The following is a 26,663-nucleotide window of genomic DNA, read 5'->3' as shown; positions in this document are numbered from 1 at the left end:
TAGATGGCAAATTAAACTGGATTTGTGTGTGCTATATCACACAGAAGGGACTAGTGAGTGAGTTTAGTTTTATGCCACTTTTAGCAACACTAGCAATATTACAGCAGGGGACACCAGAAATGGGTTTGGAGGCCCTAGCTGGGGAACTAAGTCAGATTTGATGTGTGCTCTTTCACACATGGCTAGTGGGGCTTGATGGAGACCTATATGGTTTTAGACATGGTGTTGGCTGGAGAATACTGTCTCCCTCAAGACTGTTAGATGCTTTTCAGTGAAGATAAATATCTGTTGGAAGATCCTAAAAGTATATAATGTACAACAACCAAAACACAGGTTAAAAAATGATAAAGGTTCTAGATTCAAAGGAATTGGCAACATGACTTCCATATATGTCACTGGAGTGGGGTAAAAGAGTCTGGCAGTAGATGCATCTGTCCATGCAGGAGAGGTGTCACAGAGGCAGGGCTCTCAGCCCACTATATCAATTAACTTGGAATCACAAGGGAGTGCAGGGACAACATTTGGGTCACGGCTACCAGCAACATGGAGGGATCAGTGCCTTAACAGGAACAACACCAACTTCACACCATTTAGTGAGTAGAGGGTTTCAATAGTCAGGAGGATCAGTTTGCATTGTATGGTGTGGGGATTAGATGTTATTCAAAAGTACAACTGAATGACTGCACTATTTGTCTGAAGGCCACCAAACATGTAAAACTACATGTTATTTCTCAGCAAAGATGTTAATATAACCTGCAAGGCAATGATGTAAGGTTGGAGAGTGCATAATAACAACACAAGCAACAGAAAAGGCATTTGAACATAGTTTTTTTAACAACAAAAGGCAGAAATAGGAAAGAACAAAACTGTAATCACATCATAGCTGTCCAGAACAATTACACATGACAATGACGCACAGATCGAAAGGGACCAAATACTGTTGGCTTGCATTGATAGCCGCAATGATGAACTACATGCTCTGAGAGGACAGAATTAATCAGTCATTTGAATGTATAATAATCTTAAAAATTAAATACCAAAGTTTATAAAAGTATCCTCTTGGAAACTTTGTAATAACTTGTTAACAAAACGAAATAATTCAAAACGGGCACTTTACAATGCAGGGCACCCTTTTTCTTCTTAATAATTTCCTTGACAATACATAACAGAACTTTTTTACATTTTTTACACTTTTAAACTTTACCATCAGAGAAAGTAGTTCGACATTGCTTTAAAATGTATTATTTGGGATAAAAACCCAAAGAGATGCTGGAATCCACCAATCGGGGAACCTACAAGCAGGTATACTGTTCTGATAAATCTTCAAACATGATCGGGGCAAACCAGGATTCAAACCAATAATCAAAGGTTTCTGGCATGCCAAAGTGATGCAACTTGTTAGAAAATACAATCACAATATTTCCTTAAGAAAATGCTATCATAATATTTCCTTAAAAAAACGCTATCACAATATTTCCTTTATATATGTTATTATACTACCAAACATTTCCATAAGAAAACACTATCACAATATTTAATTAAGAAACTGCTATCACAATATTTTCTTAAGAAAATGCTATCATAATATTTCCTTAAGAATCTATACAATAATTTATATCATATTATTGAAATAGTGCAAAATTCTCTGTTTATTTACTTGAATGCAACTGATAAACTGTGAATCAACTAGAACATTTCTAATATTTGTTTCTATAAATTCCACCTCATAAATGTATAGCTTGGGCTACAGCAAACCAACAGATTCAACCCTGAGCAGTGTGAGCAGAGAGCACAAGACAGCAGTTACACTAGTGCCAGTGTTGCAGGCAGCACTAGCTTACATACCCTTGCTGACTGTAGAGGATACAACCTTGCCACCTAAATGCAAATAGACAGTTTAGATAAAGACTACAACATCTACTGCAGAGAGAGAACATATAGCATTGTGTATCCATGCTCGTGTTGAGACAACCCTTCAAATAATTAGCTCGTTCCATACTACCAAGTGTCTACTTGATTACATGAGGATCTCATGACAAACAAAATAGGACAATGAGCTACATGAGATTATTGTCAAACTAGCACATGCCTGTACCAGTATCATGATGGATTTCTTACTGTGAGTTTCATGCAAAGTATTCAACATTTGAACAGTCTGTGTATGATGGTTAGCATAATTCTAAATGTCTGTGTATAAGCCCAGTCTCCACTAAAGATATCATGCTTTGTATGCCGCAGTAGGAAGCGTAACATGTTTCAATGTCTGTGTATAAGCTTGGTCTCAGCTCCAGATAGCCTAACCCCTAGACTTCAATATGGAGGGTTACAATATCTCCATGTGTCTGTGTATAAGCCTGGTCTCAGGTCCAGATAGCCTAACCCCTACACTAAAATATGGAGGGTTACCATATCTCCATATGTCTGTGTACAACCCCCGTCTCAGCTCCAGATAGCCTCCCCTGTAGACAACACTAAAGAGGGTTAAAATATTTCGTCATGTTTGTGTATAAGCCCGATCTCCACTCAAGGTACAAGCCCTATAGTTTTGCTGTGCAGTGCTATAAAGGAGACAGCAGGAAACCTGTCTTTTGACTGTGCATCAGAGGTAACTAGACATAACAAAACAACACAGTGGGTGTATGCAGCAACATCACTCCAAGACTGTCAGGGATATAGATGACCAGTCTCGGTAAGGCTTCATATACAATGACAATGGTCATAAAAAGGCACACTTTTAGATATTCACTTATGGACAACCATTTACATTTTTCCTGGTGCTTCCTTACAAACAGATGGTCATGCCACATAGTATATGGTTACAATGTCTGAAATAGAGTGAGTGAGAAGCAAGGGTTTGATGTTGTACTACAGATTTAAAAGTTAGTTTCAAGTTCAAGGAAAGTCCAGAGTGTTGTAGGTCTGCATAATTCAAACAAGGAACTGGTTTTGAAAGACAAAGTGATAATAGGGTTTTAGAAATGATTCACAATTATGACTAGAGCATCCTGGCACAGGTAAGGGATACAACTCTGCACTGTAAATTGTTAAGCCCTTTACCAAGTTGCCTTTACGTAACCCCTGCCACTAGTATACTGAAGACCATAGACAGGTATCAGTCATCTTGAATAGGAAATATTCAGCAGGCCTGAAGGGAACGTAACCGTGAAAGACAAAGTACTGCAGTGTGACAAAGGGAGACCTCTCTCTACTGTTGAGATACGACCAGTAACATAAATACAGATGTTCACAGAGGCAGTAGTACACACTTCCTACCAAGAATTTATTATCGGAAAAACTAGAGTTTCACTGGCAGATATACAAGGTCACTGAGTGAACCGCTTGAACTGCTCTCCTCATAATTCTAAGCTGCATGACCTTTTCCACAAGGAGGAGCACTCCCTCATCAGTCATCACGGTTTCGATGTGGTGATGACAATCCTGCTGCATCGTACTGCTACAGAGGTGATCATGCAGCATGAGAGTTAAGCAATGAATGGGAGGCAGCTACTACTTCAGGTGCAAGGGTTCCACTTGGAACACAAGTGTTTCACGAGATACGCTTTCTCTGCAAATATCACCACCTTGTTACACACCAAATGTTACTTTCATAGTCTGTCCTTTTCACCACTGCTCCAGACAGTCACAGACAACTGTCCTTGAGACATCTGGATGTGCGTAACTTGGAAATGTGATCTCAAGGATGTCAAGATCAAACAGAAGGATACAATTTATTACCATTTATTACCAGACAAAAGACATTTGGTTGCCATTTGTACTCAAACATATATCACAGATATTTGGTCTCTGATCTGTCTGTCACAACTATGTACTTCCATACAAACTCATTCAGGATTTCAGGAATGTAATTTTTTTTTCACTGAAGGATCAAGTCTGGACCAGGCAATCCAGTGATCAAATTCATAAGCACAGATCCATGCCATCAGGTTATGAAGATAAGCCACATCACTGATCAAAAGCCTAATCACCAAACCAATTTGGAGGCTTCATATGGCCAACAAAGCCTGCAGGAGAGCTATTTTACCTTGGAAATACCAAGACGAGCCATTTTGAATATGAAATATGCCAAACAGTTTTCAAACACAAACAGATGTACTGCAATAGTGACCGAGTGCATTCTGCACACTGTAAGTTGATGCTTATGTCATCTGTGATGGCTGCCTTTACTCATAGAAACCTCCTGAACACTAACTGCCCTGAAGGTCCTGTTGTTGCTGCTGCTGTCCCTGTTGTTGGTGTGTGACCTGGGGCAGCCGCCAAGGTAGTCCAGGGTGGCACCAGGTACCTGGGAACAGGGCCACAACTATATTTATTGTGACTGGGTCAGCTCCAGCACTGGAGGAACACTTGGTGGCAATGAAACCCAGGTTGCATCAACAACAGCCTGACCCCTCCCTGAGCATCTTGTTCCAATTGTCCTAAAGCTGGTGATGCTGATGCAGGCCTCTCTTGCCACCACACATTGGTGATGAGGTAAATTGCTGATCACAGGAAATATCACATGAATGTATGTCAGTAAGGGATGTTTACACACCACCATCATCCAACAACTGTCTGTATCAATATTTTTGAAAGTCGCTTTTCAGATGCAACCCGTCTGGGGCACTTCTCCTCTCACCAAGGTCTGCTGCAATATGACACTGTCAGTCTGGAGGGAAGATTTGGGTGACCACCAAACATCTGGAAGAAGGCTATAACGGATGTGTCTAAAACTACCTTCACTACAGTGGAGCAGACGTCACAAATTAACTACCTTGGAGAAGACAGATTACATTCACTACCTTGAAGGAATCACTGCTAATTGCTACCCTGAAGGACATGTCGCAAACGCACTACCTTGCAACGAACATTACATATTTCTTCCCTGGGAGCAGACGTCACTCTTAAACACCTTAGAACAGACATCACACATTGTCTACCTTAGAGAAGCAGTCGCACATTAGGCGCTTTGGAACATATGCAGTCGCCATTTACGACAAGCAATGGAGTGCATGGAATACATCCTAACCTCTGTCAATGGCAGTGAGGAACAGAGACAATGTGTTGTTCATCCTGAAGCAGACGTCAAAAGCCATCCCTCACAGGACTGACAAAGAGTGATTACAACATCTAGTGTTAATAGATATCCACATCCCTCATAGAAAGTTAACACCAAATTTTACAGATGCATTTTGTGATGTGCAGATCAGCTTGTAGCAGATGTCAAAAGCAATTGAAGGGGCGGTGGGGTAGCCTAGTGGTTAAAGCGTTCCCTCGTCATGCCAAAGACCCGGGTTCAATTCCCCACATGGGTACAATGTGTGAGGCCCATTTTCTGGTGTCCCCCATCATGATATCGCTGGAATATTGCTAAAAGCGGCGTAAAACCAAACTCACTCACAAGCAACTGAACATGCAACATTATTTCAACATCGTGTTTATTCGACATGACGTCAACATACTGAATGACTGAGGCATACAGTGTCAGCTTCACATGTACACCAGCTGCTTAGAAGCAAACCAGACATCACACCAGGGCACACAACCTCACCTTGGTGAAAACATGAAACAAATGTTCTTCTACCTTTGATATATTTGTATAGGCCTGGGCAACAACTCTTTGCTTTCACAGTTTATATTGATTGTCATAAACCATATGGACTGTTTGATACACCTTGCATAGCCAAGATTTGAGCTGTGATTCCATATTCCCAAGGGACTGTATTTCACTGCTGTATTTCATGATGCACTGTAACTATGTCTCTTGTAACTGGATCATCAATGTCTCTCCATCAGCAAAGAGACAATTATTGCAAGAAATAACTCCAATAATTATCCAATTTTCTACTTGACCAACACTGAGTTCCTAACATCCCTCATGGTCAGGATTGTCATGGTCAAGTACTGAAGGGCATTAGATTCATCAGCCATCTTTCAACACTTACATCAAATCCTACCCATGATGAAGCTGATATGACCACACTACTGTCAGTGATGATGGAGGCACAGCAAGCTGTGTTAGTGAAACTCATCCACCAAAAAAGATGCACCAGACCTCCATAGCAAAGACACAAAGCAAACCAGCAAGCTCAGAAAACATTAAATCCTCAAAAGGCTATTTCTGAGTCTGTGACTATGCACAAGCCAATGAATCCCATCAAAGGCAATACATCTCCAATGGCATGAAAAGAGAGCTCCTCCCATTCAGGACTCTGAACAGCTATGGCTTTCCAGCAACAACTGTTTACTTTTGACATGGCAGACCTTTTGACCCTCCACACGTGCCTAGCACAGAAACTGCATAATTATCACAAGCAACAGCAATCTGATAGCAGTGCCACTAATTTGGGAAATCAAAAATTCAAATAATTGTCATGTGTAAGCGAGCAAGTGGCCCTGAGTGAACTGTGACTGGCAGTGTCTCCTGTCCACACCTGCTTCTGGTATGTTCCTCCATTGAAGCCTTTATCCCTCTGTCCCCTCTCCTAGTATCAATCACCACCTCCTCCACCCACCCTTTATTCTTCCATCCATCCTAGCTGTTCCTCTGCCATCTTGAAACAATGGCCACAAGAGCCTCACACCAGATGGTTAAATTCCTTCACCCAACTCCATTGTACCATGCACCGATACAGGGTATTATGGTCTTACCTGTAATTGATTTGGACAAGATGACAATCTAGATAAGCTCCCGTTTGGCTTATCTCAACTTTCATGGCATGTCTTCTTGTTACACAATTGTCCCTCTCATCACTTGCCTCATGCCCTACACAGCACCTATCAGTCATACCCCCTACATGTACCCATTCCACAATGGAGAGATTTGATCAGTCTCTCAACCTACATATGCTCCTTCCACAATGAACAGAGCTGATCAGTGTCTCAACTCCATGCATGTGTTCCGTCCACAATGGATAGAGTTGATCAGTGGCTGAAGTCCCTACATATGCTCCTTCCACAATGAACAGAGCTGATCAGTGTCGTAATTCCCTACATGAGTTCCGTCTACAATGGAGAGTGTTGACCAGACTCTCTGAGATGATCAGTCTCATACTCACAAAATTCCCCTGCCTCCTGTCTCCCCTTCACCTACGTCTGAAAGTGTTAATCATTTAAAGCCACATTCAACATTATCCCACCTCCACAACAGCAGCCTGCAAATCATCAGGTCTGAACCAGACAATCCAGTGACTGACACTGTCAGCAACAACACTGGCTGTAATAACATCAGGTTACAAAGGTACCTTAAACGACTATTGAACAGGAGCTTCCAATCCAGTTGGTTACCTTTTACAATCAACATTTTGGGAACAATTCTAACCTGGCACAACTACAGGTACATGAACATCTACTACACAATCATATCATTGTGTATGTGCATGACAAGTGAATTCTACACCCAGAATTCCACAGATCTTGATCACATTTCTCTGCATTTCACTCCAGTAACTCATTTCCTTAAGAAGGCCTTTGCACCCTCTTCTCCTTCAGAGATATTTTATACAATATTTAACCTAAGCCATCTACTTCAATCACTTCAAACGCACTCCCACCAATTCAAAATTCCATAAAGCACCTTTGCTTTACCCCAGATTTCTTCAACAGTGATTTTGTATATTAACATCTATTACCACCCACTTGTGTAGTTGCTATACTCCAGCGACTTGAAATACTTTAATCTCATGCCTTTCATAACAGTTTACCCTCCTTCCACCACTAATACAACATCAACGACCTCCTAGATGACCTCAGGAGTGTTATCCTTTTCCCTACTTAAACCCTTTTTCCATCATTTCTTAAGCTTTTCAACCCACTTGATAAAAACTCCACCTCTTCTGACACCACAGCCCTCTGCACCATGCCTTACCAATAGGCTCTACATTAGCATAAAACAATCTCCCCTTTAATGATGCTTCCATTATTAAGCAGTCAACCCTAGCTCACACAGGTCTGTTCTCATCTGTTCTTTCAATACCATTCTATCGGACCATCATCAGTCCTAAACAAACATTGCTTTGAAACAATCAGACAGTAAAGATTTGATCTTGTTTGAGGACAATGATGCATCCCCTGAGAGAGAGAGGACAAGGTTGAGGACAGATGGTCCTCAGCATCTGGTAGACATCACCTGTAATAACACATTTTACAGCAATGAGTGAGCAAGTGAGTGAGTGAGCCATACATGTTGAACCACAATGTCTTTCAGTAAGTGAATATGTAAGTCCTCACACTTGGTAAAAACTAGCTGTTTTACCACACTGCCTTACAGTGAGTTTTCCATTCCTAAACACCTGATACATACTGCCTGTTATACCATGGGTAAGCCATATTGTAGCCAGGTTTTTGCCTAGGATCATGAAAGTGGATGCAAACTCTCAACCGATAGAGTCTGCAGTAGCTGAGCACCACACATGACCTATATGTTGTAAGAGAGAAAAAATTGCCCTATTCCAAATTGTAGAAAAGTTGTTAGCATGGATTTCACAGAGGTGAACATAAACTGACTATTTTTTATGTCTTATCAACAGTCTTCCTCCTACAGTGTAAAGAACATCAATGAGACCCTACAACCCATCTCTCATAAAACGGACAATCGCAGCAGTAACAATCTTGGAATCACTATGCCACTGCTTAAAGAAACATGCATAAATACTTTCAGCCATATCAAGAACATATTTCTACATCACTAGAGCCGCTGACAGAATGTTTCATCTGCAAAGAAATTCAGAGATTCACACAGGCGAATAGATGAATCTCGATGCGACGACAACAGGCCAAAATGATTGTTCTAATTGCTTTGGTCACAAGGAAGGCCTTTTAACTCTTCCTTGAATCAATACAATCATCATGCAGAACAAACTTGGCAGAAATTTTGTTTTGGTTGTCTGTACAGGCAATCTGGTGTAGGCTGTCTGTGGGGCCTCCCATACTGGTACCTGATACAGACTGTGAAGAGAAGCATGTGTACAAGGCCTTTTGCCCAGACAACATGGTGTGGTCAATCTGTTGGCCTTGTGCAGACAACCTGGTGTGGTGTGTCTAGGGTAGGCTGAGGCCTTCTGTCCAGACAACACCGGTAGGGTCTGACAGTAGGGTAGGCAAAGACACTCTGTCTAGACAGCCTGGTGTGGTCTGTCTGTAGGGTAGGTTGAGACCTTCTGTCCAAACAACCTGGTGTGGTCTGTCTGTAGGGTAGGCTGAGACCTTCTGTCCAAACAACCTGCTGTGGTCTGTTGGTAAGGTAGGATGAGAGCTTCTGTCTAGACAACCTCATATGGTCAGTCTGTAGGGTAGGCCAAGACCAACTGTCCAGACAACCTGGTGTGGTGTGTCTGTAGGGAAGACTGAGGCCTTCCTTCTATATAACCTGGTGTGGTCTGTCTGCAGGGTAGGTCTGTGTCTGTTGCAGGTGGTGGTACCCACCCGCTATGGTCCTCGCAGACATGGCAGTCAGCTGTATTATTACCCAGTCTCTTTAATTACGAGGACAAATTACAAGGTGTTTGGACAGCCTTGTGAGTGATTAGAACATGAGGGGGTCTCCAGAGTGTGTCTGTAACAAAGGGCAGGTTGTTGAAATATTGAGCGTGTAAGGTGGCCCTTTGAGGACTGTCTCTTCCCTACTACCCTCTCTTCTCCTGCCTGGTCCCTTATCACAGTTGAACGCCTGCTGTCATCCCACGACACCTGAAGCTGGTAGGGAAGTCGTTACTTGATTGTTGCACTGTGAATGTGGGTCTCTTAACTCAGGCCTGCTCATTGACTCCATGTTGTTAAGCAGATTACACAATGAAGTGAAAGTGAACGCATTACCCACTTTCATGATCCCATAAATACGAGGGAAGCTCTCAATTTGTTCACACCTAGCTCGGGGTTGACAAGTATTAGACTCATGGCTGTGTAAACGCCAAGACTTGATTCTCCAAAATGGAGAAGATTAGGGGGTATGGAGAAGTGTTGTAAAACAAATTAGCAAATTATTTCAGCCTTTACAAATTGAGACTTGTACAAACCTTGCACTTTCTACCATCTATGCAGGAATGTACTTTAAAATTCAAAGAGAATGTTTCAAGTTTCCACATACAATAAAGTTCAAGTACGTATTTCCATTAAGATATATACCAATGACAAATAACAAAGTTATTCCTTTTCAACACAAAATGAAAGTATTTCTTTACAACTCACTCTCACTTTTGGTTGAAAGCATCCCTTCCCAAACTTCCAGTTGTCAGTATATCAGACATGCATGAGAACAGGTGTGTTTTAATCTTCACCATGCATACTGAAACACATTGTTGAGATACGCTATATATTCTCCTTTGTACAACGAGGGCAGAGTTCAGCACAGCATACTTGAGGGCATTATTAAGTTGAACTGTTCTCAGGTCTGACATCTGAGTGTGCACACCATTCACATCCACCTTGTGTTTTTCAAACAGGGTTGAGGCAGGGCATGGTGTTGGCGGCCCCTCTATGCTCAGCTTGTGTGTCTCTTTCAGCATCTGTGACATCCAGATTTGTCACTGTTTAGCCAAGTCATGTGATACACTTGAACATAAGATGACGAGATCCCATCGCGTTAAATATCACTCAGACTGCCTGCCTCTAATGCATTAAGTGTGATATAGGCACCCCCAGGCAAAGGTGATTTTGCAATATGAGGCAAGAGTGAATTTGCCCTAGCCAGTGGGATACCAACAAGGCTCTAATGATGGGGCTTGTGATGAAGACCCCTGCACAAGGGGAGGGAGGGGTCCGTTTTTTACATCACACACAAAGATGAGAGATTTATGTCATCTTGGGTGTAAGGTAAGCCATATAGAGAGCCGTATCATGTATTGCTACCTATGTGGTGAGGCTTCAGATTGTAAAGAAGAGATTAGACTGTATGTCTTATCTCAACCGACAATCTCAGGATTGTGACTGCTTTTTTCCACTAGATTACAAAGTTATGCTGCTTCGTGTCTCACTGGTGCAGCGCTGTCAGAGGCCATTTCCCACTTGTGGTTAAGGGTTGGTTAAAGAGACATTGGATGCTGTGGGTTCCTCAGTCTGGGACAATGGCCTGGAATTGACAGACTTACGTCTGATACGACATTCCTGACCCTCAGCAGGACCTAAACAAGAGGCAAATTGATTTCGTCTCCATGTTTTAAAACTTTATCACTTTCTGCATTTGATTGATGTTTCATCTTGGCAAGATAGTGACTTTATCGCTATTTTTGACATTTTCTTCACACAACATCCACCAAAGGATTCAGTATCGAGACTGTTTATCACATTTTGATGATCACTATCTCTTTCTGACACGTTAATAATTCAATCAGTCCACAAGACAGCCGTTAAACATACATCTAATTGCTGACAGTCAATTTATTCTACTTACAAATGTATTCACCACCATGGTAGACCTGTTCAGGAAATCTTTCCAAAGATGCTGATTCTGCTTTGGGAGAGCACAGGGGATCTTTTTTAATTGGAGGTTATCACAACAGGTCAGTCTTCTGTTGGAAGAACATGAATACCGTTGCTAATTTGGTCCAATTAGGACGATCTGTTTTTAAGAGATTGCACTCTAAGGCAATTTAGGCCAAATAAGTCTACTAACCTACACAATGAACACTTGTGTGGAAAGCACACAATAGGTCATGTTTTACACCACTGTTAGTAATATTATAGCAACATCCCAATGGGTGCCACCGTATGGTATCCACAAGGATTGGGAAAGGGAGGGGCCATAGGCCATTTTTCACATTAGAATACAAAATGGACTATTACAATTTTGAAGTTGACTATTGATACAAGGGCAGTGGTCCATTCTAAATTCAGAAAATGGCTAATAATCTTGAAAATGGCCCATTCTCAAAGTTCTCTTTCCCAATCCTTGTCTCCATGTGAGTGTTCAAGCCCAGGCCATTGGTGTGGCAAGCAAACACTTTAGACAGTTGACTACTAAACTCCCCCAAACCTCCTGATCTATGCATGTACGTCTTTGAATGAAGCACAGAATACTGTGGACTTCTCCCAATTACAAAGGTTACATGAAGATGTATTAAAACAGCTGAATCTGAATAACCTGTATATTGCAGAATATAACTTGGAATAGGCAAACCAGTGGTTAATAGAGTGATGACTCAACAGCCAGTCACAGCTGGAACCTGATCCATCTAAGCTAACACATTCCCTGTCCATACTCTCTGCATTTGAAAGGGGCCTACTGACAACCTGCAGTGGTTGCCGACTTAGTTGACCCATGTCATGGTATCCCAGTTGTGTAGATCCAAGCTCATACTGTTGATCACCCATGAAGGTCCCGGTTAGAATACTGGCCTTCAGTAACACATGCTTGTTGTAATAGGCAACTAACAGGATTGGGTGGTCAGGTTTCCTGACTTGGTCATCGGTTTTCAATTGTGTAGATCGATGCTCATGCTGTTGATCACTGGAATGTCTGGTACAGACCCAATAACAGGCCACCACCATATAGCTTGAATATTGCTTAGTGTGGAATACAATTAAACTCACTCTCTCATTCATACTGTTGATCACCGGGTTATCTGGTCCAGGCTTGATTAATTACAAATCGGAATACTGATGAGTGCAGAGTTAACAAACCAACCAACCTTTATTGCCTCACCCAGAGACATTGTATCAAGGACCTTGTGAACCTAAGGGTCCCCCAATGTCCTGACCAAGTCCAACAATGAACAGAGACATGCCTGGTCAAACTGAGTCCTTCCACTGATATGAGACAAGCTTAATCAAACAGAGTCCTAACAATGAACATGCTTGATCAAACCGAGTCCTACCAATGAACAGAAACATGCTGCTCAAAAGGAGTTCAATCAAGGATCTGAGGACATGCTTGATCAAACTGAGTCCTACAAATGAACAGAAACATGCTTGATCAAGACGAGTCCTACCAAGGATCTGAAACATGCTTGATCAAACCGAGTCTGAGTCTTAGCTCTGTTTAGGATTGTATTATCAATCAACAACCAACTATCCTACTACAGATACACATCCTACCAGTTCCTAGCCCAAACCTACTACTGATTCACTTCCTACCAGTTCCTATCCCAAACCTACTACAGATACACTTCCTACCAGTTCCTAGCCCAAACCTACTACAGATACACTTCCTACCAGTTCCTAGCCCAAACCTACTACAGATACACTTCCTACCAGTTCCTATCCCAAAACCTACTACAGATACACTTCCTACCAGTTCCTAGCCCAAACCTACTACAGATACACTTCTTACCAGTTCCTATTCAAAACCTACTACAGATACACTTCCTACCAGTTCCTACCCCAAACCTACTACAGATACACTTCCTACCAGCTCCTATCCCAAACCTACTACAGATACACATCCTACCAGTTCCTAGCCCAAACCTACTACAGATACACTTCCTACCAGTTCCTATCCCAAAACCTACTACAGATACACTTCCTACCAGTTCCTAGCCCAAACCTACTACAGATACACTTCTTACGAGTTCCTATTCAAAACCTACTACAGATACACTTCCTACCAGTTCCTAGCCCAAACCTACTACAGATACACTTCCTACCAGTTCCTAGCCCAAACCTACTACAGATACACTTCCTACCAGTTCCTACCCCAAACCTACTACAGATACACATCCTACCAGTTCCTAGCCCAAACCTACTACAGATACACTTCCTACCAGTTCCTAGCCCAAACCTACTACAGATATACTTCCTACCAGTTCCTAGCCCAAAACCTACTACAGATACACTTCCTACCAGTTCCTATCCCAAACCTACTACAGATACACTTCCTACCAGTTCCTATCCCAAAACCTACTACAGATACACTTCCTACCAGTTCCTATCCCAAACCTACTACAGATACACTTCCTACCAGTTCCTAGCCCAAACCTACTACAGATACACTTCCTACCAGTTCCTATCCCAAACCTACTACAGATACACTTCCTACCAGTTCCTAATCCAATCCTACTACAGATATACCCCCTACCAGTTCCTATCCCAAACCTACTACAGATACACTTCCTACCAGTTCCTATCCCAAACCTACTACAGATACACTTCCTACCAGTTCCTAATCCAATCCTACTACAGATATACCCCCTACCAGTTCCTATCCCAAACCTACTACAGATACACTTCCTACCAGTTCCTAGCCCAAACCTACTACAGATACACTTCTTACCAGTTCCTAGCCCAAACCTACTACAGATACACTTCCTACCAGTTCCTAATCCAATCCTACTACAGATATACCCCCTACCAGTTCCTATCCCAAACCTACTACAGATACACTTCCTACCAGTTCCTAGCCCAAACCTACTACAGATACACTTCGTACCAGTTCCTAGCCCAAACCTACTACAGATACACTTCCTACCAGTTCCTAGCCCAAACCTACTACAGATACACATCGTACCAGTTCCTAGCCCAAACCTACTACAGATACACTTAAAAACCAGTTCCTAGCCCAAACCTACTACAGATACACTTCCTACCAGTTCCTAATCCAATCCTACTACAGATATACCCCCTACCAGTTCCTATCCCAAACCTACTACAGATACACTTCCTACCAGTTTCTATCCCAAACCTACTACAGATACACTTCCTACCAGTTCCTAGCCCAAACCTACTACAGATACACTTCCTACCAGTTCCTATCCCAAACCTACTACAGATACACTTCCTACCAGTTCCTATCCCAAACCTTCTACTGATACACTTCCTACCAGTTCCTATCCCAAACCTACTACAGATACACATCCTACCAGTTCCTATCCCAAACCTACTACAGATACACATCCTACCAGTTCCTATCCCAAACCTACCACTGATTCACTTCCTACCAGTTCCTAATCCAATCCTACTACAGATATACCCCCTACCAGTTCCTATCCCAAACCTACTACAGATACACTTCCTACCAGTTTCTATCCCAAACCTACTACAGATACACTTCCTACCAGTTCCTAGCCCAAACCTACTACAGATACACTTCCTACCAGTTCCTAGCCCAAACCTACTACAGATACACTTCCTACCAGTTCCTAGCCCAAACCTACTACAGATACACTTCCTACCAGTTCCTAGCCCAAACCTACTACAGATACACTTCCTACCAGTTCCTATCCCAAACCTACTACAGATACACATCCTACCAGTTCCTATCTCAAACCTACTACAGATACACTTCCTACCAGTTCCTAGCCCAAACCTACTACAGATACACTTCCTACCAGTTCCTAGCCCAAACCTACTACAGATACACTTCCTATCAGTTCCTACCCCAAACCTACTACAGATACACATCCTACCAGTTCCTATCTCAAACCTACTACAGATACACTTCCTACCAGTTCCTATCCCAAACCTACTACAGATACACTTCCTACCAGTTCCTATCCCAATCCTATTGCAGAAGCATGTCCTACCAATTCCTAACCTAAACCTACCAGAGATAAATGTTCTACCAGTCCTATGCAAGTGTCATAGACCAGAGACTTTATAGTTAAACTGCATGCATTTTGTCCATTAAAATCAACTGACCCTTTGCTGGCCTCTGTCAAAGACAGTATTCGCTATGAGCAGTGCCTAGTGTTGGACCCTGACCATATGGCTTCAGGATACACTCATCAAAGGACAAGCACTTAGAAAAGCATAGAAAGTCCTTGCATCTCACTTTCTTGGTCTTCTCACATTATGGGAACCTTAACATTCCCCTGTATCTGTGTCAAAATGAAGTGCTGTGGTTTGTACAAGGAGATGTTCACTAGCGACAACCTGGGTGACATCTACAGAATGAGGCAGGACATTAGTCTTTACTTACTCGTCAGCACACACAGAAGAAACAGGTACTCCGTATATGAGATGATTCCTGTAAAACAACAAAACACAAGTCAACATTACAAGTGGAAAATATGGTGGAGATATGTCTTCTGTTCTATAGGCACGGATCCATCCAGATTGATTGTTGCTTAATGCTGCACTAAGCAATATTCCAGCTACATGGGGTTGGTCTGTAAAACATATTAAGTCTGAAGTGGACAATCCAATGACCACGAGCTTGAGCATTAACCTATGCAATTGGTTTGTTGGTTTATTGTTTAACGCAGCACCCAGCAATATTCCAGCTATATGGTGGTTGGGTCTAAATTATCATCTCTGGACGAGACAATACAGTGATTGACAGCATGAGCACCAATCCACATAAATGGGATACAATGACATGTGTCAGCCACCCAATACTGTCACCTCTTAAAACATGCATATATTGTTGAATACTAATTCTAACCCAGGCCTTCAAGAGTGATCCATTCAGAAGTTCAATAGCTTGATTAAGTCACAGCAGTGAGGTTAAATATGGTGAGTTTGTGTATTGACAGGAGCCTGTAGTCCAGACCAATTCTTGTTTGATAGTGCTAGCCTGTCTCCCAGACTCTACAAAGCAAATTAAGGATAGACCAATTTTATGTCTTGCTTTACAGACATCTGTCCTCAGAAAACCTAAAGCCAGTAAAGGCAGGAGAGAAAAAAAATAAAAATCACCAGTCAAATAAATAGTCCTTCTAAGTAATAAAAGCTATTTACTTCTGGCAACTTACAAAGTGCAAATGGGGTAAAAAAAACATTTCTTTTTGCAATTTCTCGAAAGTTACATTATTGGCCAATAAAAAACATAAGGATTTTTGGAATGGATTTTTCTTGTTCTTGAAAAAATACGACCAGCGGATCCATAAACTTTATTCAAACTTTACTCTAACTGAGAGATCTTGATTTCCTCTCCTCACAGAAATTAGACATTGTTATGTTTGCTTACTTAATAGAATCATAATCTTAGATATATCTATTTCTGAACTAAATATTAGGCACATTCCTTGTTACAGGTTTGACACGGATGTCCAAAACAGAACATACTGACACTGAGCAAAACAGTTGTAGTTTTAGTGATGAGCAAAAGGCAACGAAACAACAAGTGTCATGTTCAAACAAAGTTCAATAGGTACACATGCCTCTAGCATGCATTCACAATCGAACACTATCTGTGCACCTGTTGGACAAACACCCTGTTCTATACCATACATGGTTACCCTTTGACAAGCTACATTCTGCACATAGTTTCCTTTCAACACAATCCCAAAATATAACAGACATAAGCTGCATCAACCATCACAGCACTTCAAAAACCAAAATTAAGGTCAGGAACAAACATAATTGTCTAAACATTTTGCAACAAAGGTACCACTTTTTTTACACTAACTGAGCATGGCCTGCACAAAAAACACAGCCCACAAGCTCTTTTATATTTCTCTCTAATGCCTGGTAAGAGAAGTGAAGGTAGCTTCAATAGTAGAGGTGTTCAAGTGGTGTGTATTCTGTATGAGGTCATTAATGTCAATGCAGGTATGCAGACAGTATGCAAGGTGGTGATTCAGTCGTCAAGGTCAGTCGAAGGCCACTGGTTACATTGTACTACTTAGTTTATCAGCCTCAGGAACCAGGTCTCACCTCAACCAAGTAAAACAATCAATATGAAAACATACAATGAATGCGACAAATAGGGGAGGATAATGGAGATGAATTATTTTACACACATTCTGATTGGAATAACAGAAGGTTCACATAGGGTAAAGTGGACAGTTGCCTTTGTAAATTTAACAAATGAATGTGCAGCATGGTGTGTTGACTGTTGCCTTTGTAAATTTGAAAAGAAAATTTAACAAATGAATGTGCAACATGGTGTGTTGCCCATAAAACATTGAGACCACAAGATAAATATTGAAATAACAGTGGACCCACAAACCTAAGATATAGTCAAGGAAATTATCTGGCACCATGGCCAATATTTGGTCCCCAGTCAGCACTAAGAAGGACTTGACAATTTCCCACTTCAAGTCAGTATACTCAGTACGAATTTCATGACTTATATTTCATGCATGAAAGTGACAGTGGAAGAAAATGGAGGCAACTTTAATGTTAACTTTTACACTATTGAACTGAATACTATGTAACAATGAATTTAAACAGTTCTGAAAATATAACTTTTAAGTTTTGGATTTGGAACAAAAAATTACCATTTTTCATAAATTGCCTTGAATTTGATCTGGAATCCAAGATAAAAATTTCTCTAGACTCTAGGTTCAGAAGACTGTTGTTGGAAATTTGAAGGATGGTAGTGAGTGTGGACTGGTTTATGCTTCATTTAGCAGCAATATCACTGCGGGGCAGACTAGAATTGGGCTTCACACATTGTGATCATGTGGGGAATCAAACCCCAGTCTTCAGCGTGACAAGCAATTCCTTTACCACTATGCTACCCCACTGCCCATAGATGAATGGTAACTATGTGAAGTTATTTACTGGGAGTGTTGTCTGTACACTTCATTTTCATTGATTACATCTATCAACGCCAGTCCCCAGTAGCATCAATGTCAAATGTTTATATCAGGCTCATATATTCAAACCATTTTTTTTTTCACTGGCCTGCTGACAATAGCATTACAAGAATAACTTGAACAATCTTGTACACAACCTGATCTATCTATCTGTTTGGAAAACTGGTATACAACAAGGATGTCATCTACCCCTTGTTTTATTATTCATAAAGGCAGACTAGTCAAGTATGAGTGCATGGGTCAGCAGCACATCAGTCAATGTCAGACTCGAGACTGGAAGCATTCACAATACTAATCCATCAACCTATGACACATTGTTTTGCTTGTCATTGAACATTAAAGTAGTATCTACCTTGGTTTTCTTTCTGTAAGCTGTAAACAAGGATCTTCTCTCGTGTTCTGCTACATATCGGGTGGTGTGCATGTCAAATTGCTATTTTCACCTTATAGTTTTTGCTGGCTATATGCCTCATTGATGATACAGAAAACACAAGCTTTTACTCTGCCATGTTCCAACACTTGGAGAACGTTATGAGTTTTACGCCCCTTCAGAACCAGTCAAGTCACTCAGACAAAAAGCATGTTTCACAGAGATAACTGTAATCAACAACTTCAAAAGATGACAATTCACAAAAGCATGCTTTACACCCTCAATAATACAGCAGGTATAGTAATCAGAAAATCTTTTTATTGTGACATTGACATTTCTTCACAATGCCCAAAACCTGAGTTCAATTTCCCAACATGGGTAAAATGTGTGAAGTCCATTTCAGGTGTCCCACAATCATGATATTGATGGAATGTTGCTGAAGGTAGCAAAAATCAATACTAACTTACTAAAGGTGTAATCAGAGAGACTTGCCTTTGTTGGATACAATCAATTTAAAAAAGGTACAATGGTATTAAGTTACTCTTTATTTGATGAACACTGACACTTACCAAAAAAAACACAAAGAAGATTCTCCCAATGTATTTGTAGAAGACATAATATGAACAGTATCCATTTTAATATATGACCATACACAAGAAACTAAATATAGTTAAGTCCTGAAATTAAAAGTCAACAAACTGAAAAAAAGTCTACAATTCATTTTAAAAATGTATGATACAAAATTGTAGATAAATAGCCTGAGGTATCAAAATCAAAGTGTATCAAATCATCAAAGTCCTATAATTTGATTTACTCAGATGTACTGAATCTCAACAGGTGGAAGAAACAATTTAAACAAGGAGATCATCACTGAGTTGCCATAGGTGCTGACAAAGACCAGTAACTGCTCATAGGTAGGCACCTGTCATCTACTTGCAGCCACTGTACATGAACCAGACATCAAGCCAGCATGTCCATATCACTACTTACAATACCAATGGCGCAATCAAAACACTAGTCTAGACCTTAATTAGTCTCCCTAGCAGATAGAAAGCATTGTTTTGGTAGCTAAACCAACAAACTCCCTGATAACCAATATGGGCTATCATTATCACAACATGGGGGATAGGAGTGTGTACATACTGAAAAGCAATCACTCTAATTAAAACAATAGCACTCTTAAGGTAAGAGTGTTTTCACGCCCTGGGTTATAAATCGACTGAATGGCAATGATTGTCACGGCATACAGTAGTAAGGCTGGGATTACCTATCTGACAAGTAGATCAGCTAATCTAGTTTACTGACGACCCACCAGACTGGGATTTGTGAAAGAGATGGAGGTAAGATGGAGATAATTAGTCAAGTTTACCAGCTGTTGTGCAGGTGACTCCTGCTCTATTTCTGTCTAGGTTTATTACAAGGAGTTTCACTCGCAGCCTAGGAAAGTCGTCAGGCAGTGGTTAAAGACATGAGCGGCTCTGTCTGTCTCTGTTCAGTACAGCCTCCAGTTAAGTCTTGATTGGAAGACCCCTAGGGTGGAAGAGTCTAAAAATATTCTGAACACTATAGAGTATTTTCAAATTGGATACAAGAATGCGTTCCACACTGGAACAATCACCCCATCTTCTGAAAATTCAGTAGCAAATTTTGTATCTAGATATTTTTAAGACTGAACAGTTTCCATTTTAAAATCTTGAGAATTAAATATAGTTTAGTCTTGAAATTAAAACTCAACAAAGAGAAATAAAGTCACCAATTCATTTTCAGTATGTTGGATACAAAACTGTAGAAAGCAAGCCCAAGGTATAAAAGAGTATCAGATCATCAAAGTCCTATAATCTGATTTACTCCTATGTACTGAATCTCAACAGGTAATAAGAATGTGTTCCTTATTGGAACGATCAGTCCATCCTCTCAAAATTCAGTAGCAAATTTAGTTATTTAGATATTTTAAAGTCTGAACAGTTTTCATTTTAATATATTAGGAATTAAGAAGAATTATTGAAAGACTTTAACAATAAGAAACCTAATCTATGATATATGGTTACCTGAACCACACCTAAACAATAGTTTAGTACAGATAATCCTGAAATACTCATATCAATATTAGAAATGCATGTGGATATACTGGGGTGTGCATTGTTTGCTCTGTAACCATAGATACCGGGCTATTATTTAGTCTCTGAAATGAACACATTTTACACAAAACATTATTACAAAATTACCTTCATGACAAATAATAGAAAAGAGAAGAGACTTTCTTCATTTTGAGAAACTGTGGTAATCCAGACTTGTAACACAGTCCAGACTTTTATTGTGTGCATTGGGTATATCTGTTTCTGTGTCTGACAGATGACATAAAAACCTAAACCTTTCATTTTTAACATCAGGCTAATGACAATGAAACATATTTCACTTTGAAAATTAAGTACAAGTACAGTATCCCCATGGAAGGAGTATTCTGGAAAAGGTAGAGAACCCTATGACCCAACCAGGCAGTCTGATCATCTGTCCTTCCATGCCCCCAAACCCCTGGTCTCTGTATAAGGTGTGAAGCGTTACAGGCTTGTGTCATGTTGTGTCTTCCTCGATTGCCCACAGACTCGCACTCAGGTGCTTGCCACAAAACACTAATTTTTCACACATTTTACAAAGGTGTTACAAGGTTTTGTATGTTGAGAGAACACCTTTCGTCTGACTCTTTTCATAGGGTATTGGGAGCCTTCAGTACACTTGGGACATAAAAGAAACCAATGTACAGGCACAAGGGAGTATTTGTAAACTAATTGCTTATTTATTCGCAACTAGCAGAATGCTAAGAATTTGAATGAAACCTTAAACACATTACTACATAGTTTGGGTTCAGATCTTTGAAGCAAGCATATTCAGATGTCTGAAGATCCACCTTAATATCCGATCACATTTAAAGGCCAGACTTTTATTTTGGGGCGTTTCTGGCCATAAATTCTGGTTGCTGGATTAAATGAATTAAAATCATAATTTCAAATATTTCTTCTGATATTCTCAAAAAATTAAGGTAGTGGTGGTGCACAGGAATAGTCTGTTGTGATTCAACATAAAGTGTTTTGTAATTTTTAGGCTGAAAAGTGAAATAAAAAGCATTCACTGCATTTAAGTTTTAATCACCTTTTCAGTTTTAATACTTGTTAGAAATAATTTCAGATTCTGAACACATTTACATTTTCAAGACACTGACATCTGAAGTTGTCAGAAAAAGCAAGGTTTTTAAGCACATTCACTTTTACCAATACCTGTGGCTTTAAAGAAATATCAGAACACACATGATGTTTCCTATCTTTAAAAAACTACAACCATTATCTTCTCTGGACTGAAAGCCATGAAGTGCCTGGCGGACAGAACTGACAGAAGTTATCACCTAGCTCAACACGTAATATGATCCCAACTAGCATTGATTGAGCTTTGATGAAGCAATAAGAGATGAATGCCATCAGAGCCACTGACAGAGGCTAGGCAACTAAATCCATGCACTAAGTCCAACTTTCTCAAATTCTTTGCACTGAAGCTGGGATTAGAAAGTTGACTCTCTAATTTTGTGGACTAGCAAGTCCGATACCCTGGTACTCATGTTATGCGTGGAAGCCATGATGCAAAGCAGGACTCCTCAACTTGCCGCAGTTGTACAAACTCAGCTTTAAAAGCTGTTTGATTTTGTAATCCCAGTACAAGGCTCTAGATTTCAGGGAGGCCAATCGTCAGTGAGACGATGAAAACCAATAACCAACAGAGCATACTCTGTGAAAACATTTACCATTCCTGACAATTAGTGCACTTGGGAAACAAATACTATGATTTAAGTCGTCTTTGGCCTTTACAAATGTGTGTGGATCCATTCGCATCAGAACGCAACACTCATGGCAAAGTCAGGTCATGGAGAGGTTGAAGGGTTTGGTGTGATATGGACAAGCGTTGATAGCACTCAATCACAAGTAAGTTGTCACCTCCCAGTCACTAACATTGCCTGTGTCAGACCAACCATGTCACTATCGTTCATTTCTGGCAATGTCTTGCCTTTGCCATGATCATCATATCCATCCGTTGTCGCAAAATTCATCAACACAGATGACATGTGAACTATTTAAATTATTACAGTGACATCAGTTTCATCAGAAATTATGGATATGAGTCCAGGGTTTCTAATCACTATGGCCATGTTCCTAATGCTGAAAGTGATAGCTGAACGGACCACATTCTTGTCCCAGGCATCATCCCATCTCCAAACACAGCATCAATGAATCATGAAAACACTTTAAGTGCTAATACTGAATGCTGAAGAGGTAGTATCAAAGTGATGCTTTCTCCACTAATATCCATTACATACTCTAGTTGAGCAGATTGTCTTCTGGGAAATATGATGGGGAGCTACAGGATATTTGGATGAGCAGTAGCAGACGCAGATTACAACCTCATGGTGAATCAGCCCAGCATATTATTTGATCTGCACAAGCCAGACATTTGGTCAACTAGCAAAACACATAGCGCAAGCATGGCAGTTTTCTCAGCGATCAATAATGGCTCCACCTCTTCCTCGAAAAAGTTCCTTCCTTCTGGAAAGCACAACTGACCAGCCCTTTGATCCTAATGACAAATACAGGAAGAAGGGGCTTGTATATAGAACTTGGTTGTGATTATCAAACTCAATCCAAAGTTGTCAACAGCAGGGCAAGGTGGACAAACACAGGGTTGCTGAACATACAAATTAATACAAATACACGTTGGTTTCCTTTCAAAGATATTCAAATTAAGTAACCGATTGGTCAAAGGTGGTAAAATGTTTTGATATTTATTGCAACTTTTGCTAGTTAGGGGAGGACAAACAATGGCCAATATTGGGTCTCTCTCAGTTTCAACTGACAGAACAGAGTGTCATGTATTCTTATGAATGATCCCCAGAGTTTCACGTCCTAACGCAGGGCTGGTTCCCACTGGCAAAGGCCTTGACAATCACATGCAAAGCCACTTTTTTTCTTGTGTTTTTATACAATTCAAAAGGACACACAATCAGATTTTCCTCTTTTTAATCACTGGAATGCTGTCTATATAACAAACAGAAATACTATCAGGAACATGTTACATTTGTAATTAGTCTTTAACTCTTTTGTGTGTGTTTTGGTTAAAACTGAGCCCTGAGCATGTGCAGTGGGTTTAGGTGACATCAACTGAAACATTTGAAAATACGCAAAGCTAGCTATGTAAGACAACTGTGCAGTTAACAAATGTGTGCCCAAAAGCTGTCCTTAGGAACCATTTTCACATGACTATATTAAAACAAATCAAATAAATTAGCTAAGTTTACAGCACCAGATTCAAATTCTACGTAGCAGTGGCTCGACTTCAGTTTGTGAAAGAATAGGGTTTAACACCTATTGTAACAGTGGTCAAGTTACATCACAACACATCAGCTTAATGCCAGCGAAAATTTGAAGTGATTTTGTGTTAGACATTCAATTGGGCCTAGATCTCAGAGCTAAGATAATCCTGTAAGTGTCATCATGCACGTTAACTTATGACTAACCAACTGCTAAGAGACCTTGAAAAATATAGACCCTGATATGGAACTATAACGAGTAAAAACAGGTATCTAAATACCTTATTACAATATATTATCAAAGAGCTATGAAATATTCTCTGCTACCGCATAACCAATTTCTACCTTTTTAAACCATGAATTTGAAGATGAATATATGAAAATTTCTGATCTAGAAGTTGTCCTATTTTCCCACATGTGTATATGTAACTTTAATAGGTCTAGCAGAAACCCAGTCAATTTGTCATGTAACAACATTCTTCTCAGTCTGCAGTGACAATGAGATATGATTTAAAACCTCCTACATACATTCAATCAATTCTGCTTTAACTCCCCATCAAAATTCCAGGATGACAATTGAATTGATATGGGTGTCTAAAACCTTGCCAAATTTCTTGTTTTGACTGTACAGTGTCAACATCATGGAGATGATCAGTCATAAAATGTCATTTCCTGAATGCTGACATTCATCAACATGTAAATGCATGCTGTCCAGGTCATTCACTGAAACTACTTAATAAATCTTTTTATCATATACCCATGCAAACTTGAGATAATAATATGGGGTGCAATAGGGATGACAAGCTCAAATTCCACACTGCACCCCGATATTCTCACAGGCACCCACCGCAGATCTGAAAATTGATAAAGTATGCCCCATTGACTATCCAACCCCCTTACTAAATAACCTGTAAAGGTGCATCACCAAATCACAGCGATCTCTGATTGGTTAATTATGCACACTACAACTTCGCGTGGGTGAAAAAACTTGAGTGTGTTTTGTACACAAAAGTGTTAGCCAATCAGATTGCCGGAGGTCCTAAAGCCTGTCACTGACATCTAGTTTTGTATACTTCCGGCACAGCAACTCAGTCTTTGGCGACTTCATAAAAAACAAGTGCATCCTCTCGAAAGGCCTGTGTACATGCCTCCCACACACATCGAAAACGTGGACAAAAGCATTTGATACTCGTGAGACTTTTAAAATACGATATATTCAATGATGAATGCGTAACTGTCCAGTTTTCGATCACGTCGCTGTGATTTGGTGATGCTCTTTCACAGGTTATATAGTAAGGGGGTTGGATAGTAAACTGGGAGGTTGGATTGTTTACCGATTTTTGGAACTGCAGTGGGCGCCTGCGAAAATTCTGTATTGCGCCCCAAAATTTTGTATTGCACCCCTGTCAGTTCCACCTTCTCCATAGCTCATTAAAACAGATTTAAGCAAGATAAGAGGGTATATATTAAACCGAGAATGTCACACTAGTGCATTTTGATGTTTTGTATTGAACTCAAAGATGTCATGGGACACTTGTTTCTTCTCATTCAATACACAACATCAAAATGCACTAGTATGATGCTCTATATATTTGTATGAAGCAAAGAAAAGAGATTTGACTTGCTGTAAGAAGAGCTAGGGTAATTGATACTTTTAACTTTATAAAAAGTAAAAAAAAACCAAACAGGCAACAGAGAAACATTTTCTGACACAATGTTTTCCTGTCTTGAGTAGGACTGTAAAACAAAAGCCAAAATTATTATGCAATGGACACTGTTAAGATTCCTAACACGGCACTATGGTCCGATCGAAGTCACAGAGCAAGAATTCAATTTTAACACCATACACTGATTCACTGTCGGTTTTATCAATAACGACAAATGTTACGATATTTAATTGATTAAATTCAGAAAAGGGTTTCCTGATGTGTGGCGATCATACAGGCAATGTTGGCTGCAGATCAGTTCTACAATTTTTAATGCATCAAGTTCAGAGAAGGATTTCCTGATGAGTGCCTATCATACAACTCAACATGGCCGCAAATCACTTAGCACCATAAAATAAATGAGGCAAATCACTCGATACCACATTTATATGTGGTTTCCAAAATTTACTTGACTGAGCAAAATTAAGCCTCAAACACTTCACTTATTTCACAAGGGCTATTACATGACAAGGACGTTATTATTATTGCATGCTTTTGTAATGTATGTTTTATGTGCATGTATTAACAACCAAATATCTGTCATGCTTGTCCAAGACTTGCATAATACATAATTGTTACAACATGAAAATACTTGGCTAATAACACCTATTTCATCCTAGGAAAAAAACTATAAAGGCGACATTGTCCTGGGCCATGAATTAAAAATCTTGCTTTGAAGGGGTCTTTCATATTACAAATAATTGCTTAGATCTTCAAAACTACCTTGCAAATGAGGTTTGGAGTCCTAGTAAAATAACCTGCTTTCTTGCATGAAATCATTTTAACACTATTAACCATAAAGGATAAGCTGTCAGTTCACGACACTGAAC

At 40.1% G+C, this 26,663-nt stretch overlaps 1 protein-coding gene across 4 annotated transcripts in view; it reads right to left on the bottom strand.

Annotated features, from left to right (window-relative positions):
* The window catches only part of LOC137273911 (calcium uptake protein 3, mitochondrial-like), a 92,795-nt gene that overhangs the window by 39,853 nt on the left and 26,279 nt on the right, over window positions 1-26,663 (bottom strand). For 2 of the 4 annotated variants that reach the window (XM_067806812.1, XM_067806813.1), the window contains exons 4-5: window positions 15,845-15,892; window positions 1,846-1,878 (exon numbers count right to left, since the gene is read on the bottom strand). In XM_067806812.1, coding sequence (XP_067662913.1) covers window positions 1,846-1,878; window positions 15,845-15,892 — 81 coding nt within the window. The remainder of the gene's footprint in view (window positions 1-1,845; window positions 1,879-15,844; window positions 15,893-26,663) is intronic. The other 2 variants (XM_067806814.1, XM_067806815.1) reach the window with 1 other exon arrangement.

This window comes from Haliotis asinina, chromosome 2 (assembly GCF_037392515.1).
Source record: "Haliotis asinina isolate JCU_RB_2024 chromosome 2, JCU_Hal_asi_v2, whole genome shotgun sequence".
NCBI classification, from domain to species: domain Eukaryota; kingdom Metazoa; phylum Mollusca; class Gastropoda; order Lepetellida; family Haliotidae; genus Haliotis; species Haliotis asinina.
The sequence above is the reverse complement of the archived record's forward strand: the minus strand, read 5'-3'. Positions and strand labels throughout refer to the sequence as shown.